The 18475-nt window shown below is 33.2% G+C and overlaps 2 protein-coding genes across 5 annotated transcripts in view; one reads left to right on the top strand and one right to left on the bottom strand.

Annotated features, from left to right (window-relative positions):
* The window catches only part of LOC106882271 (replication termination factor 2), an 82006-nt gene that overhangs the window by 32588 nt on the left and 30943 nt on the right, over window positions 1-18475 (bottom strand). The gene's annotated exons all lie outside the window — the stretch shown is intronic.
* LOC106882269 (calcyphosin-2) overlaps window positions 1-18475 on the top strand; it is a 66288-nt gene that overhangs the window by 30010 nt on the left and 17803 nt on the right. The window contains exons 2-9 of one of the 2 annotated variants that reach the window (XM_052975366.2): window positions 11677-11780; window positions 12938-12996; window positions 13673-13783; window positions 14927-14972; window positions 15883-15966; window positions 16609-16728; window positions 18026-18175; window positions 18278-18345. In XM_052975366.2, the coding sequence (XP_052831326.1) occupies window positions 11682-11780; window positions 12938-12996; window positions 13673-13783; window positions 14927-14972; window positions 15883-15966; window positions 16609-16728; window positions 18026-18175; window positions 18278-18345 (737 nt within the window). In that variant the 5' untranslated portion in view covers window positions 11677-11681. The remainder of the gene's footprint in view (window positions 1-11676; window positions 11781-12937; window positions 12997-13672; window positions 13784-14926; window positions 14973-15882; window positions 15967-16608; window positions 16729-18025; window positions 18176-18277; window positions 18346-18475) is intronic. The other variant, XM_052975365.2, reaches the window with a different exon arrangement.

The following is an 18475-nucleotide window of genomic DNA, read 5'->3' as shown; positions in this document are numbered from 1 at the left end:
CTACGTTCGTCCGTTCCTTCGTACATACGTACGCTCGTTCGTTCGTTTGTTCGTACGTACTTTCGTTTGTTCGTTCGTTCGTTCATACATATCTACGTACGTAAATTCGTTCGGTCATTCGTACGTACGTTCGTTCGTTCGTTAATTCATTTGTTCCTTCGTTTGTTCGTTCTTTCGTTCCTCCTTTCATTCGTTAGTATCTACGTAAGTACGTATATACGTTCGTTCGTTCGTACATATGTACGTTCGTTCGTTCATACGTACGTTCGTACGTACGTTCATTCGTTCGATCCTTCGTTCGTTCCTTCATTGGTTAGATCGTTCGTTCGTTCGTTCGTTTGTACGTACTTACGTTCGTACTTTCGTTCATTCGTTCGATCGTTCGCTCGTTCGTTCGTTCATTCGTACCTACGTACCTACTTACGTACTTTCGTTCGTACGTACGTTTGCTCGTTCTTTCGTTCGCACGTACGGACGTATGTACACGAGTTCGTTTGTTCGTACTTATGTACGTAAGTACGTACGTTCGTTCGTTATTTCATATGTTCGTTCGTTCGTACGTCCGTACGAACGTAGGTTCGTTCGTTTATTCGTACGTCCGTTCGTTCGCTCGTTCGTACGTACTTGCGTCCGTATCTTCGTTCGTTCGTTCGCATGTACGTACGTACGTTCGTTCGTTCGTTCGTACGTTCGTTTGTACGTACGTTCGTTCGTTAGTTCAATCGTTCATGCGCATGTACGTACGTAAGTTCGTTCGGTCGTTCGTTCGTACGTACTCTCGTTTCTTCGATCGTTTTTTCGTTCGTACGTACGTATGTTCCTTCTTCCGTTCGTTCGTTCGTTGATTCTTACGTACGTACGAACGTTCGTTCTTTCGTTCGTTCGTACATAGGCACGTACGTTTGTTCGTTAATTCGTTCGTTCGTTCTTTCTTTTGTTAGTTAATTCTTTCGTTCGTTCGTTTGTACGTACGTTCGTTCGTTCGTCCATTCGTACGTACGTAAATAGGTACTTCGTTCGTTCGTTCATTCGTTCGTTCGTTCGATCGTTCTTTCGTTCGATCGTTCATTCGTTCGTTCTATCGTTCGTTGGTTGGTACGTATGTACGCTCGTTCGTTCTTTCGTTCGTTCAATCGTTCGTTCGTTCGTTTGTTCTTTCGTTCGTTCGTTCATTCGATCCTTCGTTCGTTAAGTCTTTCGTTTGTACGTTCGTTCGTTCGTTTGTTCTTTCGTTCGTACGTACATTTGTTCGTTCATTCGTACGTCCGTACTTCCGTACGGACGTACATAGGTACGTACGTTCGTTCGTTCGTTCGCTTGTTCGTTCGTTCTTCCGTTCGATCGGTCGTTCCTTCGTTAGTTCTATCGTTCATTCGTTCGTACCTACGTATTTACGTAAGTTCGTCCGTTCCTTCGTACGTACGTACGCTCGTTCGGTTGTTTGTTCGTACGTACGTTCGTTCGTTAGTTCTTTCGTTCGTTCGTTCGTTCGTTCATACGTATGTACGTACGAAATTTCGTTCGTTCCTTCTTACGTACGTACGTACGTTCGTTTGTACGTTCGTTCGTTCCTCCTTTCGTTCGTTAGTATGTACGTAAGTGCGTATGTACGTTCGTTCTTTCGTACGTACGTACGTTCATTCGTTCGATCGTTCATTCATACGTACGTACGTACCTTCGTTCGTTCGGACGTACTTACGTACATACTCACGTTCGTACTTTCGTTCGATCGTTCGCTCGTTCGTTCATTCGTACCTACCTACCTACTTACGTACGTTTGTTCGTTCGTTCCTACGTACGTACGTTCATTCGTACGTAATTACGTACATACACACGTTCGTTCGTATGTACGTAGTTCGTACTTTCGTTCGTTCGTTCATTCGTACCTACTTATGTACGTTCGTTCTTTCTTACATACGTACGTACGTACTTTCATTCGTTCGTTCGTTTGTTCTATCGGTTGTACTTACGTACGTACGTTCGTTCGTTCGATCGTTCGTTCGTTCAATCGTTTGTTCGATCGTTAATTCATTCGTTCCTACGTACGTTCGTTCGTTTCTTCGTACGTACGTACTTTTGTTCGTTCGTTGGTTCTTTAGTTTTTTCGTTCCTTCGTTTGTTTTTTCGTTCGTTCGTTCGTACGTTCGTATTTAGGTACTTTTGTACGTTCGTTCGTTCTTTCGTACGAACGTATGCTCGTTCGTTCGTTCATACGTACGTGCGTCTGTTCGTTAATTCGAACGTTCGTACGTTCTTTCGATTTTTGTTCGTTAATTCTTTCGTTCATTCGTACGTTCTTTCATTCGTTCCTTCGTACGTACGTTCGTTCGATATTTCGTGCCTACGTAATACGTACGTACGTACGTTCGATCGTACCTACGTACATACGTTTGTTCATTCGTACGGACGTACGTTCGATCGTTCCTACGTATGTTCTTTCGTTCAATCGTTCATTCGTTCGTTCGTTCATTCGTTCTTACGTACGTACGTTCGTTTGTACGTTCGTGCGTTCCTTCGTTCATTCGCATGTACATACTCTCGTTCTTTCGTACGTGCGTACGTTTGTTCGTTAATTCGATCGTTCGTACTTTCTTTCGTTTATTCGTTCGTTAATTCTTTCGTTCGTTAGCTCGTTCCTTCGTTCGTTCGCATGTACTTACGTTTCTTCGATCGTTCGTTTGTACGTACGTACGTTCGTTCGGCCGTTCTTCCGTTCGTTCATTCTTACGTACGTACGAACATTCGTTCGTTCTTACTTACGTATGTACGTTCGTTCTTTCGTTCCGTCGTTCGTTCGTACGTACGTTCCTTCGTTCGTTCGTACATACGTACGTACGTTTGTTCGTTAATTCGTTCGTTCGATCGGTCGTTCTTTCGTTCATTAATTCCTTCGTTCGTTCGTACGTTTGTTCATTCGTTCCTTCGTACCTACGTTCGTTCGATATTTCGTGCCTACGTAATACGTACGTTCGTTCGTTCGATCGTACCTACGTACGTACGTTCGTTCGTTCCTTCGTACTTACATACGCTCGTTCTTTCGTCCGTACGTACGTTTGTTCGTTAATTCGTTTATTCGATCGTTCGTTTGTTCGGACGTACGTACGTACGTTCGGTCGTTCTTCCGTTCGTTCGTTCATTCTTACGTACGTACTAACGTTCGTTCGTTCATTGAATCGTTCGTTCGTACATACGTATTTACGTACGTTCGTCCGTTGGTTCGTTCGTTAGTTCTTCCGTTCGTTCATACGTATGTACGTACGTAAGTTCGTTCGGTCGTTCGTACGTACTTACGTTTGTTCGATCGTTCGTTCGTTCTTTCTTACGTACGTAGGTACGTTCGTTCATTCGTTCGTTCTTTCCTTTCCCCTTTCTTTCGTTAGTATTTACGTAAGTACGTATATACGTTTGTTCGTTCGTACGTACGTATGTTCATTTGTTCGATCCTTCGTTCGTTCGTTCATTCGTACGTACGTACCTTGGTTCGTTCTTTCATTCGTTCGTCCGTACTTACGTTCGCTCGTTCATTCGTACCTACTTACGTACGTTCTTTCGTTGTTACATACGTACGTACGTTCATTCGTTGTTACATACGTACGTACGTTCATTCGTTCGTACGTACGAACAAACGAACGGCGCCAGGCACGTTCTTTAACGAACGAACGTGCCTTGCGACGTCAGGCACGTTCTTGTGGTTCCAGGCACGTTATTGCGACGTCAGGCACGTTCTTTCAACCCCAGGAACATACGTATGGTTCCGGGCACGTACTAAGTGCCCCATCTACGTAATTGCTGCCTCGGACACATTCTTGCGGCGCTAGGCACGTTCTATTGACCCCTAAAACGTACTTGGAGCCGCAGGCACATTTTTGCGGCACCAGGTACGTTCTTGCGGTTCTAGGAACGTTATTTCAGCCCCAGGCACGTTCTTGCGGCGTAAGGCACGTTCTAGAGACGCCAGGCACGTTCCTGCGGCCCCAGGCACGTTCTTGTAGCCCTACACATGTTTTTGCAGCGCGAGGCACGTTCTTTCGCCGCCGGGAACTTACTTATTGCCCCGGGCACGTTCTTGCGGCGCGAGGCACGTTCTATCAACCTCGGAATCGTACTTGCGGTCGAAAGCACGTTCTTGCGACGCCAGGCACGTTCTTGCGGCTCCAGACACGATCCAAGAAACGTAAGTACGTACTAACGAACGACCGAACGAACTTACGTACGTACATACGTATGAACGAACGAACGAAAGAACGCACGAACGATCGAACAAACGTACGTACGTACGAGCGTGCGTACGTACGAAGGAACGAACGAACGTACGAAAGTACGTAAATACGCTGCAAGAATGTGCCTAGGGTCACAAAAAAGTGTCTGGAAGCGCAACAACGGGCCTGGAACCGCAAGAACGTGCCTGGCGTCGCAAGAACGTGCCCGGTGTCCCAAGAACATACTACTAAATGCCTGGCACCCTAGCGACTCCAGGCGCGTTTTTGCAACGTCGATAGTACGTGCCTGGCGCCGCAAGAACGTGCCTAGAGCTACAAGAACGTGCCTGTGGCCGCAGGAACGTGCCTGGCGTCGCAAGAACATACTACTATATGAGCAGCCACACACACTGTTTAACTCAGTACACATACCATCATGCACACAATACCTGAACACAGACAATATATGCACACATACACCTGCAACACACGCACAATATTTGGTCACAGATACACATGTGCACACACCACTTGAAAAGACACACATCAACTGCCACACACACACACACCATTCTCACATACACATACTTGCGCACCGTTCGTTGGGATCACCATTATTATCTCTCTTTCATTCAACCTCTTTGTTTTTTTTCTCTAGTCATATGCCATGTTGGACCACTTAATGTTATTTTCTCTCTTCATTTTTTCTCACTTATTCCTTTTTGTCAAAGAGTGTAGGCATGAAACGTGAAAGACTTTCCCATTTTTCCTGAGCATTAAAACTAATACATTTTCTTGTTGTTCCTGCACCTGTCTGTCTTTTGTTTTTCTGTAAATCTGAACTATATATATATATATATATATATATATATATAATATTATTAGGGACAAAATCCAAAATTACAGGTAAAAAACTCAATTAAAATCAATTTATAAAAAATTAAAATTAAATTGAGCCTTATAGATAAAGTATATATAAAATATATATAGTTTTAGGGAAAATAACCAATTTTCAAGAACTCATCGATGAAAATCCACTATCACATATAGAAAAATTAATTAAAAGCACAATAAATGAGTATAATATAAAGTAAAGTAAATATCATAAGATAAATATAATAAAGAGATTACACGTGTTTCATAACCAATTTTCAAATAGAAAAGAAATTTAAACCGATTAAAATCAATTAAAATCAATTGAAATTATCGAAAATAAGTTCTATTCAAAAATATAGCTACTCGTCAGATCGTAAGTAGAACAATAATTAGATATATATCTCAACCAACAATAAGTACCAAATGAATTAATATGAAATACTTATATAAAGATAGAAAAATTATTTAAAAAATATCATAATATCAAAATAATAACCATTCAATAATCATCCCTTCATCCATAATAATAACATGTATATTATATACAAAAAACATCTTACCTAAATTATCATTGTTTTAAATACAAGTTGAACGAAGTTTAAGTTTAAAATAATAATGAAGATAAAATTAGTACATATTTAACCGGTGTAATAGTTAAAGCTATACTATTTAAAGCTAAAGACGTTTATTTAATTATGATTAAAGATCAATTGAATAATAGAAAAATACAAGATTATTTATTTCTACAAACGTAATAATAAAAAATATGAATGAAAAAATTATGAATGGAAAAAATTATGAATGAAAAAATTAGGAAAGAAAAAATTATTAAGAATAAAAGGTTAAACTTTATATATATATACAAAGTTTTGATTTTAAAAAAACTTTAACGATATTATAAACTATAAAGATTAATAATTAATCAAATAATATTAATCAAAAATAATCTAAAATATATCAACACTATTCCAATCGAAGTTCCAATATTATGTTGAAATGAAACTATAACTTCTAAATAATATAGTGTTAAATAAGTTATCTATTAAAATAATCTATAAAGAACCAAATGAATAGTATAAAAACAAGAATACATATTATTTTCAAATAGTAGAAAATCTTTATCAAAGTGAAAACAGTACTTATCCAAATTTTTCCGTAATTCAAACTGAAAACTAAGACGTTATCTAATAGCTATAGCGTTTTAAGCAAGAGTTCGCGCGAAAATACTACGTTAAAAAAGAACGTTAAAATAGAGAATAGAATACGAAAGCATGAATGAAATAATAATACTTAAATAAATGAATGAAAAATTTAAAATTTATATAACTAACAACATAAAAAGAACAAAAAACTATAGTTATCTTATAAAACATATTAATAAATATTAAATTCTAATATATAATAAATAAATAAAAATATTAATAGTCGTAAATTAAATAATATTATGAAATAAACTAAAATACTACTATTGATTTAGTCTTATCAAAATCGTAGTGTCATTGTAATATAAAACCTTAAACTTACTAAAATATTAACCTACCAATAAAAACAAAATATAGCTACTAGAATAATTAAATAGATACCCCAACACACACCCTAATACATACATACATATATACATACATACATACACATATACATATATATATATATATACATACATATATATATATATACATACATACATACACACACATATACATACATACACACATATATATACACTTACATGCATATACAAATATACATACGAATATACAAAATAATATACGTATATACACACAACATACACACATATATACACATAAACACTAATAAAAGCATATACATAAATAAAAACATACATACACATATATACATAAATACACACATATATATAAATACATATAACACATATAGACCAAAACATACATACTACCATAAATATATATATATATATATATATATACATAAATATATATCTACACATACACACATGTACCTACCAAAATATACATATAAAAACAAATACACTCATACACACATAAAAATAAAGAATAATATATATAAATACACACTCATCCTCCCATGCTCTCAAATATACATATTATATAGACACACATATACAGACATATATACATACACATAAAAATACACATATATATACAGAAAAAACATGCATATACATATACATATATACATATACATATATACATATATATACATATATATGTACACACATACATAAATATATATATATACACCCATAAATATATACACCTACTAATTTATATAGACAAATTACACACACTCACATATATACTTATACCCATATATATACATATATATACACATTTACATAAGTACATACATAAATAGACATATACATATACACAAAAATACTCATAACTATATATATAAAAAATATACAAAATATACACACAAATAAAAATTCACTCAAATAAATATATAAATAAGGAATATTCTAAAACAAAACTACACTCACGCACTCACTCACACGCACAATATATATAAATATACATCTATACTCACAAATATATATCTTTATACATACATGTAAATACAAATATACACTCAATATACACAAACATATATTAAAAAAAAAAAAACATATATATACACTTAAACCTATATAAATACATACGTAAACATATATACATACACCTAAAAATATACATACATACTAATGCATATAGACTAAAACACACACCCTCAATATATACATGTACATGCATATACACATACCCATATAAACAAAATAAATAAAAAATTATTAGCTAAAGTTTTTATATAAATAAAGTAGTTTATGTCTACATTTTATTTTTCGTTCATCAAAAGAATTAAGTAAATTATTATCCTTATGAAATAATATCTCTTTAAATTCATTATTACATAAATTACAAAAGTTATTACCTATATGATAGGATTTAGCTTTACAAACTATCTCCCATTTTAAAATATATTTAATATTTTTAGCTTTAAGTTCCCAAATATATTTACTGAGGCCAGTAGAATTAATTAAATTTCTATTCTTAAATGAGTGCATATGTTGAGCTACTCTTAATTTAATTTTATTAGAAGTCGAACCTATATAAATCTTATTTAAATTATAACCATAATGTTTATTTTCATTCAATAATTTCACTATACATTTATACACTACATCTTTCAAATTACATTTAGTTTTATCTAAACATGTACAATTAATTATATTCTGGTCAACATTATAACTATTAAAATTAATATTAGAATAATTATTAAATTTAAATTTGTAGTAATTATTTAACTTAAATTTATTAAAAGAAGAGATAATATTAGCAACATTATTAGTAGTGGAATAACCTACACCAAAATTATTTTTAGAAAAAATATGATATTTTTTATTATCTTTAAGGAATAAATCAATAACTTTAAAAACTTCATTAATAATGTTAGTTTTAACTTGAACACCGTATGGAATAATTAACCAGAGTTTGTTCTTATTATAGATATTATTGAATTTATTATTCGTATTATTAAATTTATTATTATCATTAAAAAAATTTAAATATTTAAAATTGTTACCATTAAAATTAAGTTTATGTTTAGGTAATTTATTATAATACCAATTATTCTTATTATTACCTAAGAAGACATTATCATGAGTATAAAAGTTATGTTTATTAAAAAGGTCATTATTATTATAATTATTATTACTACTATTATAAAAATAATTCGGATTATTAAAAAATTTTATATTATTAGTATATCCCGCTTCTTGCAGGGCTTTATTATAATAAGGTGCATGTTTTTCAAAAATCTCTATATTAGAAGATAGTAAAGATATTCTCTTACCTATAGTAAAAGTTAAGGATTTTTTAACTGAGGGTGGGTGATTGCTTTTAGCATGAATGTATTTAATATTTTCATTAATCTTATGGTAAGGTTGAGTATTACCAGTAGATAAATTAAAATTAGCATCTAAATAATTAACGTTATAATACTCATTATAAATAGTAATCTTTAAACCATTTCTTTTAAAAAAAACTATATATTCTCTTCTTATATAATTCTAGTTGTCTATTAGTGCAATTTTTAGTAAGTAATAAAAGGTCATCCCTATATAAACCACCCTCCAATTTTAAGTTTTCAAGTTCAAGTTCAGATAATAAATATATACCTACTAAATCAGTTACCTGTGCTGAATCAGGCGCCCCCATTGGTATATCAAAATAATCTCTGGTATCTTTTCTAGCCCACAATTTATTATCATATTTAATCAATGATTTTCTAGCCATTTTAACTACTTTTACTTCATCGTTAGTCATACCTACTTTCTTCATAGCAAAAATTAGGGCCTTATTTAGTACAATTTCATTTATAGAAGAATAATAATTGTCAATATCAATTTGAATAAATTTATACCTATATTTATCATTAATACTATTAAACCAATTTAAAGTATCTACTGTGGAATTCCATAACTTAAGATAATTAATTCCATTTAATTTGTTAATATATTTATCTAAAATTATTTTACTTAATTTACCTAGATCTGACTTACAAGGACAAATAAGCCTAACTTTAGGGTCAGAATAAAAATTATCTTTATGGTCTTTTAAAGTAATTCTAGGGTGCATCGGTACATAAGGTTCTGTCTTACTATCAAGTTCGTATTTAAACATTATTAATTTAGAGGCCTTATTAATCAAATTTAAAGTATTTTCTGGAACTATCTTATATTTCTTATTAATTTCTTTCTCTAATAAATAATCATATAGTTTTACATCTAGTTTATATAAGTTCCTAGTTTTATCAGATTGTACAATAATACCATCCATATTTCTAAATTGTTTAATTTTAATGGCTAAATTTCTTAAATAATCATTATGTCTATTTGGATATTTATGAAATTTAATATTTTTCACTACTTTCCAAATACTATCCTCTAAAATTTGTAAATCCCTATTATACGGTGGTTCTTTTCTGGATTTAAATTTAGAATTAATGTAATTTAAATTATCTACATCATGAACATTAGTAATATTATGAATATTATTAAAATAAGCTTTCCATTTCATTCTAGTAATAAATTCTTTAATATTATTAATAAGTTTCAAAATATATTGCTTTCTATGGGGATATCCTTCAAAGATGAATTCCAAAACAGTGGCTCAATCATCATCATCATCGTTTAACGTCCGCTTTCCATGCTAGCATGGGTTGGACGATTTGACTGAGGACTGGTGAAACCGGATGGCAACACCAGGCTCCAGTCTGATTTGGCAGAGTTTCTACAGCTGGATGCCCTTCCTAACGCCAACCACTCAGAGAGTGTAGTGGGTGCTTTTACGTGTCACCCGCACGAAAACGGCCACGCTCGAAATGGTGTCTTTTATGTGCCACCCGCACAAGCCAGTCCAGGGGCACTGGCAACGACAGTCCAGGGGCACTGGCAACGAAGTCCAGGGGCACTGGCAACGAAGTCCAGGGGCACTGGCAACGAGTCCAGGGGCACTGGCAACGAGTCCAGGGGCACTGGCAACACCTGTAAATTCCATAATCAATGAAAAATTGAAAGTTAAATACAAACAACAAACGTTAATTATAAATTAGAAAATAATAATATTATTAGGGACAAAATCCAAAATTACAGGTAAAAAACTCAATTAAAATCAATTTATAAAAAATTAAAATTAAATTGAGCCTTATAGATAAAGTATATATAAAATATATATAGTTTTAGGGAAAATAACCAATTTTCAAGAACTCATTGATGAAAATCCACTATCACATACAGAAAAATTAATAATTAAAAGCACAATAAATGAGTATAATATAAAGTAAAGTAAATATCATAAGATAAATATAATTTCATTCATATTTTTTATTATTACGTTTGTAGAAATAAATAATCTTGTATTTTTCTATTATTCAATTGATCTTTAATCATAATTAAATAAACGTCTTTAGCTTTAAATAGTATAGCTTTAACTATTACACCGGTTAAATATGTACTAATTTTATCTTCATTATTATTTTAAACTTAAACTTCGTTCAACTTGTATTTAAAACAATGATAATTTAAAACAATGATAATTTAGGTAAGATGTTTTTTGTATATAATATACATGTTATTATTATGGATGAAGGGATGATTATTGAATGGTTATTATTTTGATATGATATTTTTTAAATAATTTTTCTATCTTTATATAATAAGCATTTCATATTAATTCATTTGGTACTTATTGTTGGTTGAGATATATATCTAATTATTGTTCTACTTACGATCTGACGAGTAGCTATATTTTTGAATAGAACTTATTTTCGATAATTTCAATTGATTTTAATTGATTTTAATCGATTTAAATTTTTCTATTTGAAAATTGGTTATGAAACACGTGTAATCTTTTTATTATATTTATCTTATGATATTTACTTTACTTTATATTATACTCATTTATTGTGCTTTTAATTATTAATTTTTCTATATGTGATAGTGGATTTTCATCGATGAGTTCTTGAAAATTGGTTATTTCCCCTAAAACTATATATATATATATATATATATATATATATGTACATACATACACATATATTGTTTTATGTTTTTCGTCAGACTAGATGGATCTGAAGGTATTTGGGAGCAAAGCCTCTCTTCAGAACTGCCTCCCAGAAACACCACGAAGTGGATTCAAAACCAGCACAAAGCAATATAACAAGGTACAAGTAAACCCAGGAGTTTATTTCTTTTGACCTTTATATAACCTATTTTGGCTATTTTCAATCATCATGATGTCTATTTTCCTATACTTGCATGGATTGGACAGGTCTTCCTGTGCAGTGCCCTCTAGTGAAGTCATCATTAGATACAGATAAAATCAGGCCAATTCTGTTGTTTGTAGCATAGTATTTTTGTTCCTTTTAGTTTAGTCTGTCGAAAGGATCTGTGTCCAGGGCCTTCACAAACCTTCAGGGACCAAGTCAACAGCTGTAAGGAAAATGTGTGCAGAGAGGTAAAGGGATAACATTCTGCAGAGAAACGACTGGCCTTAGTGGTTTGTGCCAGGCCTGTGGATGAATGAAGATGAGTCAGTTGGGAAGACATAATTTTATGCAAAGTTTGTTTTGCCTCTGCTGACCGATAGAGAAAAAACGAAAACCAAGGAGTTGTTTGACGACGTGAATATTAATGATGACTTTGGGAGATCCATCAGTAACAGGGAATGAAATGTGGGTCTACAGCTATGATATCAAAACAAAAAGGCAGATCAGGGTCACAAACACAACAAGCGGGAGTCACTCAAATGTGAAAGAGAAGTTAATAATTTGTTTTGATTGGAAGGGTATCATTCATCATGTTCTTTGAGATTGGACAATAAAGAAAGAGTTTTATTTGAATGTTACGTGGAGTTTTAAGATTGGTTGCATGAAAGAAGGCCTCTGAAGCTTGGAAAAACAAAACATAGATACTGCACTATAACAATGCATCTGCTCGTGCATCATCACTCATTAACAAAACTAGAGATGGTTCCAGCTCCTTCTCCCCCCCCCCCCCCAATTACTCTATTGTCTAGATTTGGGCTCATTTGTGGTCTTATTTTAAAAACACATTCTAGAGGTTGTTATAAAACTGGAGAAACTGAAATGACAAATCAACAGTGAGGAGGAGGAGGAGGTGGTGTTGTTGTTTTGAAAGAGAAACATTTAATTAAATCAAGTAAAACAATAATCTGTGGCTTTTTTTTAATATTTAGTTTTTTCTTTTCCTTTGGACAGACCCTGTATGCATATCTTCATTGTCATATATTATGCAAATAATTTTCTTGATTTGGCTAATTATCTTTTGGTCATTAAGAAAAGTTTATTTGATATTTCAGAAACCACGATGTTACTCTGCTTGCCAAAAGTATCCAGAAGAGAACTGTCGACCAGAATGGTATGGAGCAACTAATAACTTCAGTTTTGTATTGTGATGTCTTAGTCAGAGGAAGGACATCACTCGAGATCATTTCAAGGGCTCTGTTACTGGTGAGGCAAATGTAAAAAGTTCAGGTAGAACACCTGGTGGCCTACACCCTTGTAACCAAATAGACTCCACTAAAGGTACCCAAGCAGCAGGTGGTCACAGAGTGGACTCTACTACAGTGTCAGGTAGTGAAGTTACACAAGCCAACAGATTATGTCTATCTCCCAAGAACACAAAGAGTCCTTCAAACAAGCTTCAGCACAGATTCTATCAAATTTCATTTTCAGATGAGATTTTTACAGTTTCATCTTAGAAGTTGTTCTTCATTTATTTCTCTGGGTTGATCAAAGTTAACCCAGAGTTCTTGTTGAGGACATTTGTGCCCAAGTTGCCACACAACTGGATATAACTCAGAATCACATAATTGTGGGTTCAATCCATATTGTATTGATTCTAATGTCTCCCACGTTACTCCATATATATATTAATGACCTAGCTACTGTTTTGTTAATCTTAAGTCGCTGAAAACAAATTAGCCTGAATACAGAAGAGTCTCACTTATGTAATATAGTGAATTGAAAAACTAATAGATTTGCCAAAAGTATTTGAGAATATTATTTTTCTTTTCTTTTCCTGTGGATTTCAGTGTCCCTACTTTGGATCTTCGATATCTTCAAGAACCAGAAACAAAATCAAAAGTCTCTATCGATTGCTATGACTTAAATCTTGACAATCTCTCGACATCTTCTTCTAACAGGTAATGTCTGTCTCTTTTCATATTTTCTAACAGTGAAAATGAGGCTTCAAATATATTAAACATATATGTTAATGTACAAAGTATGTTAATGACTTTTGTTCTTGTATTGGCTTCACTTGACTGTGGCCATGCTGCAGCACAACTTTAAAGGCTTAAGTTAATCTTATTGATCCCAATATTTATTTTATTCTGGTACTTATTTTGATAAATGTTTATTGAATCACTAAATTGTCTTCGATATAAATGGATACACTCAACCCATCCCTAAATTTAAACACAGATATATGGTTCTGCTCTTCTAAATAGATGGCCTAGGTGTGGCTTCCAGAGTCTGCATCTCTTCTCATTCCATCATAAGTCGTCTTGTCTGAGCAATGTTCAGTAATATTGCTGTTCAGATATTTGAGCAAACAATGACATATTTCAGTTCTGTACCACACGGAATGACATCACATCCGTTTTGACAGTTAATCTTTTGTTTGTTTCTGAAAATAGTGATTTCAATATGAGACAAATGAAGTGGAACCTATAAAATCCAAAACTATATGTTGAAATAATTACATTTTCTCTTTAGGGTTAATTTATATCAGGGGTGAGGAAAACACTGCAGGCACAATTGTGTCTACAAACCAATTTTATTGCACCCGCATGCTGTCATACTTGTATGTACAAAATATAGCAAGTTTATGATTATTTGTATGTCTATTTGCGACATAGGTCATGTTTCCACAATGACTTAAAATGGTCAGACACGATCAGAAATCGTCCAGCAATTGCCATTTGAATGGAAATTTTGTTTTCACTATAAAACACACATTGCTATGTTTGTACCACCCCCTTGAGACCCCACTACACTCAATCTAAAAAATATAGAATACATCATAAGTAATATAGACGTCCTAAATTCAGTGGCAGCATTAATGAAGATGTTACATGTTAATTTAATTTGTTAAACTTATCTTTATTAATGTATGTTGAATTATACAGATTTACACAGATATAAGAGTTAGAACTTGTGACCCACCCATGAACCTTTTCCTTTGGAAATTTTTACCCACCACACTAAAAAGTTTCTTTTTAGAAATATGTAAACGAAAATATATCAAAAATAAATGTTTATCTCGTCACTTTTTACAATTGTAGATGCCTTGATAATTTCACTGTGAGATCTAACCCACATAAACACAATGTGAGTTTTAAATTGTTTTATAAGATTTTTATGGAGGAAATAATTCTGAGGGTGCGAGTTTAGTTGATGTCATCAATCCCCGTACTTCACTGGTACTCCTTTTTATTAACCTAAAAAAGAATTTAACGTTAAATATTCCTTAGAGAGAGAAAATAAATTCGATTTCAGTAAATTATTCATCTCTTTATCTGAAAATATCTGCTTATAAATCCATTGTTTAAAATTAAATTTTCTGTGTACATGTGTGCTTCACCGTTTTCCATGCTTACATGAGCTGGATGGTTCAGTAGGAGTCGATGAGCCAGAGGACTGCACCAAGCTCCAGTGTTTGTTTTGGTATAGTTTCTAAATGGATGCTCTTCTTAATGCCAACCACTTTACATTGTGTGTTGGATGCTTTTTATGTGGTTCTGGTACCAGGGAGGTCACCAAGTAACTCACAAGACAAGACAGCACAACAGAGGTGAGGCGCAGTATTGAGGGAGATGGTATGGTGGTGCCCAGTGACGAGAGGTTAGAGTGTGATAGAGGGACAAGAACTGATGTACCCCTGATTGAAAAAATAAAGCGAAGATAGTTGTGAATGTGTTAAGGTCTATACTCCAATTACAAGAAAGTGGATATAAGAAGTAAAGAGGATTGGAAAGGGTAAATGGTTAGGCAAGTTCAAAAGAGTGTAAAAAGAAAATGGCTGATGGATAGAGATGATGATGAGGAGGATTTTTATATATATATATATATATCACAACACTGTTTATTCACATGATGCTTTTCATACTCACTGAAAAGAATATAATCCTGAATAACAATCTTTATTGTAATTTTACTTCATATTAATCTTTATTTCATTTTAACTTTTATTTGTTTATTCATTTTAATAATAACAGATTATTTTGTTTATTCTTTTCAGTCTGGTGTTTCCTCTAGTCCTGCTGATGTTCCAACCCTTGATATCCAGGATTCAGCACGTGAACCAAACACAAAAGCTAAGAAGGTCAGTTATTATTTTTTTCTAAATACATTCCAAGTCAATTATATTTCATTTTACATTTTTGGAAAATGACCATAATTTTGGAAGAAGGGAATATTTTAAATATTCTGGCAGGTTTTACTTGTATTAAAGAAGAATTATTCCAAAGGGTCACGAACCTTGCTGCAGTTTTCAACTGAAGCAACTTTATTGAAAGTGTTCAACTATTTCTCTAATTCAAGGAGAAATACTGAAGTTTTTTTCTTTTGTTGATAAACTAAATGAATTGCAGTAACAATGGTAACATAAGTCAAGAGATGTCACCATTATTGTTTTCCCCATCCTGAAATAAGCTTCATTGTTCCGTTTCAAGACAGCCTCTCATTGCTTATTGTAGTCTTTTCTCATCTTTCCCATGAGCTCCAATGTCCTGAGATCAAACCAGTTTGCTATGGTTTTCATAATTGCTTTCTTTACTTTATGACCAACCATTTTGCAGCATGGTCAAGCTACAGTCTTCATTCCACAGCACTGGAAAAAGCTCATCTCTGACAATAGATTCCGTTTTAACCTACATCACTTCCATTCCCTCCTTTTACTAATAATGAATGTTTTCTCCAAGAATTTTATTCAAGCCCTTAATTCTCCTTTAACATGTCATTTTAGAATTCTGTTTGGGATAATGCAGTGATCCCAGAGGATTTACCTAAACCTTCTGAGAAATATAAAAACTTATACAATGAATATAAAGAAGAAATGAAGTCTTCTTACTCTAAACATAAAGCTGTAAGTATGAATGTTAATTTCTTTAAACACCGACAATGTACGGGGTCATGGAAAAAGGCTTCCGTGAATTTAGCTATCAATTGCACTAGCTACAAGCAAGTAATCTGTATGAAATCAACGTGGGACTGTATAACAACTGTAAGAGTTTTGATATTTGCCACTGTGTTGTCCTTGAAATCACTATTTCACTAGCGAGCATCTGGCCAGTCAATCCACAGTAGTCGTGGTGACTGTACAGCAGAAAGCACAGTGTGTGTTGTGGCACGCTGAATTTAAGTCAGTTGTTTTAGTGCAATGTCATTTTTGGCATATTTATGGGCGACATCCACCTACAGACAAAACCATTATTCGTTGATTTAACCAGTTTAAAGAAACTGGAAATGTAAGCAGGCCGGCCACACACGTCGGAAGAGAATGTGGAGCGTTTGAGCCTGTCGTGTTTGCATACTCCTAAGAAGTTCATTACTCGATGCAGTTTGGAACTTTGTATGCCTAATACAATTCAAAATCTGCTGCATAAACGCCTAAAACTGCATGCTTACAAAATTCAAATGAGACATAAAATTAAGGAGACAGACAGGCTTAAACGCATTGAATTTGCAGTAACGATGCTGAGAGAAATTGTTGACGATGATAGTCATCTTAACAGAATTTTATTTAGTGATGAAGCAACATTCCACATAAATGGTTGTTTAACGGATATAACAGTTGGATATGGGGAGCTCAGCAACTCAATGAAGTTTTCCAATACGTCCGTATTCGCCCAATGGCCCAGTTTTGTAGCCACCTAGAAGCCCTGATCTATCTTTTATGCAATTTTTTTTTTCTTTTGGGGTTATCTTCAGAACATTGTCCACATAGAAAAAAATCTGGGATCAGCAACATTTAAGAGAATCTATTTTTAATTTCATAGTTGTCTCCCTTGTCTCATTAAAATACTTAGTTTTTTCCTCATCTCCCTGCAAATATAATTTTAATTAATTAAAGTTTGTGTATGCCAAATTTTCTAATTATTTCATTACTATTTGAATTTCAGTCTTCAAACTGGTTTGTTTGTATATCCTAAGATTGAAATTCTAACTTTAAAAAAAATGCAAGAAAATTTTAATTTATTAAAACTACATGTATATAGAGGAGAAAGAGATATTGTGTTTGCTATTTCCTTAGTAATTAGGATCTCATTATTAGGATCCAGTTTCTGAATAAAAGATAGAAAAGTCACAAACAATAACTTAATAATTGATGCTATTTGAAATATTTTGTTGTCAACTGTTTTCTTCTGGTTTTATTTATTCAGTCAAGTCCTGTTAACAACCACAGTCCAAGCAATGAAAATATGGCAGAAAAGAAACAATTTTCCAATACTGGAATGGACGACACTCTTGAGCAATGTATAAGTCAGTTGAAGTTTCTGTCTCAAATGAATTCTTCGAAACAGTCAAATATGGTAAGTGTTTGAAAATATTTACTGTGAACTATTTCCTCATCGTCAGCATCAACAAGAAATATTGTTTGAATTGATTCTGAATTTTTGTGTGTGTTTATTTAGGAAGAACTTGAAGAATCAAAGAAAAAGGAAAAACTGATTGAAACTGTAATGGTAGACCAGTTATCACGGTATGGTGACAAGTTTTTATTTCTTCTGTAGAAATTATTAATACTTGGGATTAGTTTTTTTTTTCTGCCAAGGTAGCTGGTCCATTTTTGTTTTTGGTAGGGAGGGGCAGGAATAATGTAATAGTCTTAT

Source organism: Octopus bimaculoides, chromosome 21, assembly GCF_046866305.1.
Source record: "Octopus bimaculoides isolate indiv1 chromosome 21, ASM4686630v1, whole genome shotgun sequence".
Classification (NCBI taxonomy): Eukaryota; Metazoa; Mollusca; class Cephalopoda; order Octopoda; family Octopodidae; genus Octopus; species Octopus bimaculoides.
The sequence above is the reverse complement of the archived record's forward strand: the minus strand, read 5'-3'. Positions and strand labels throughout refer to the sequence as shown.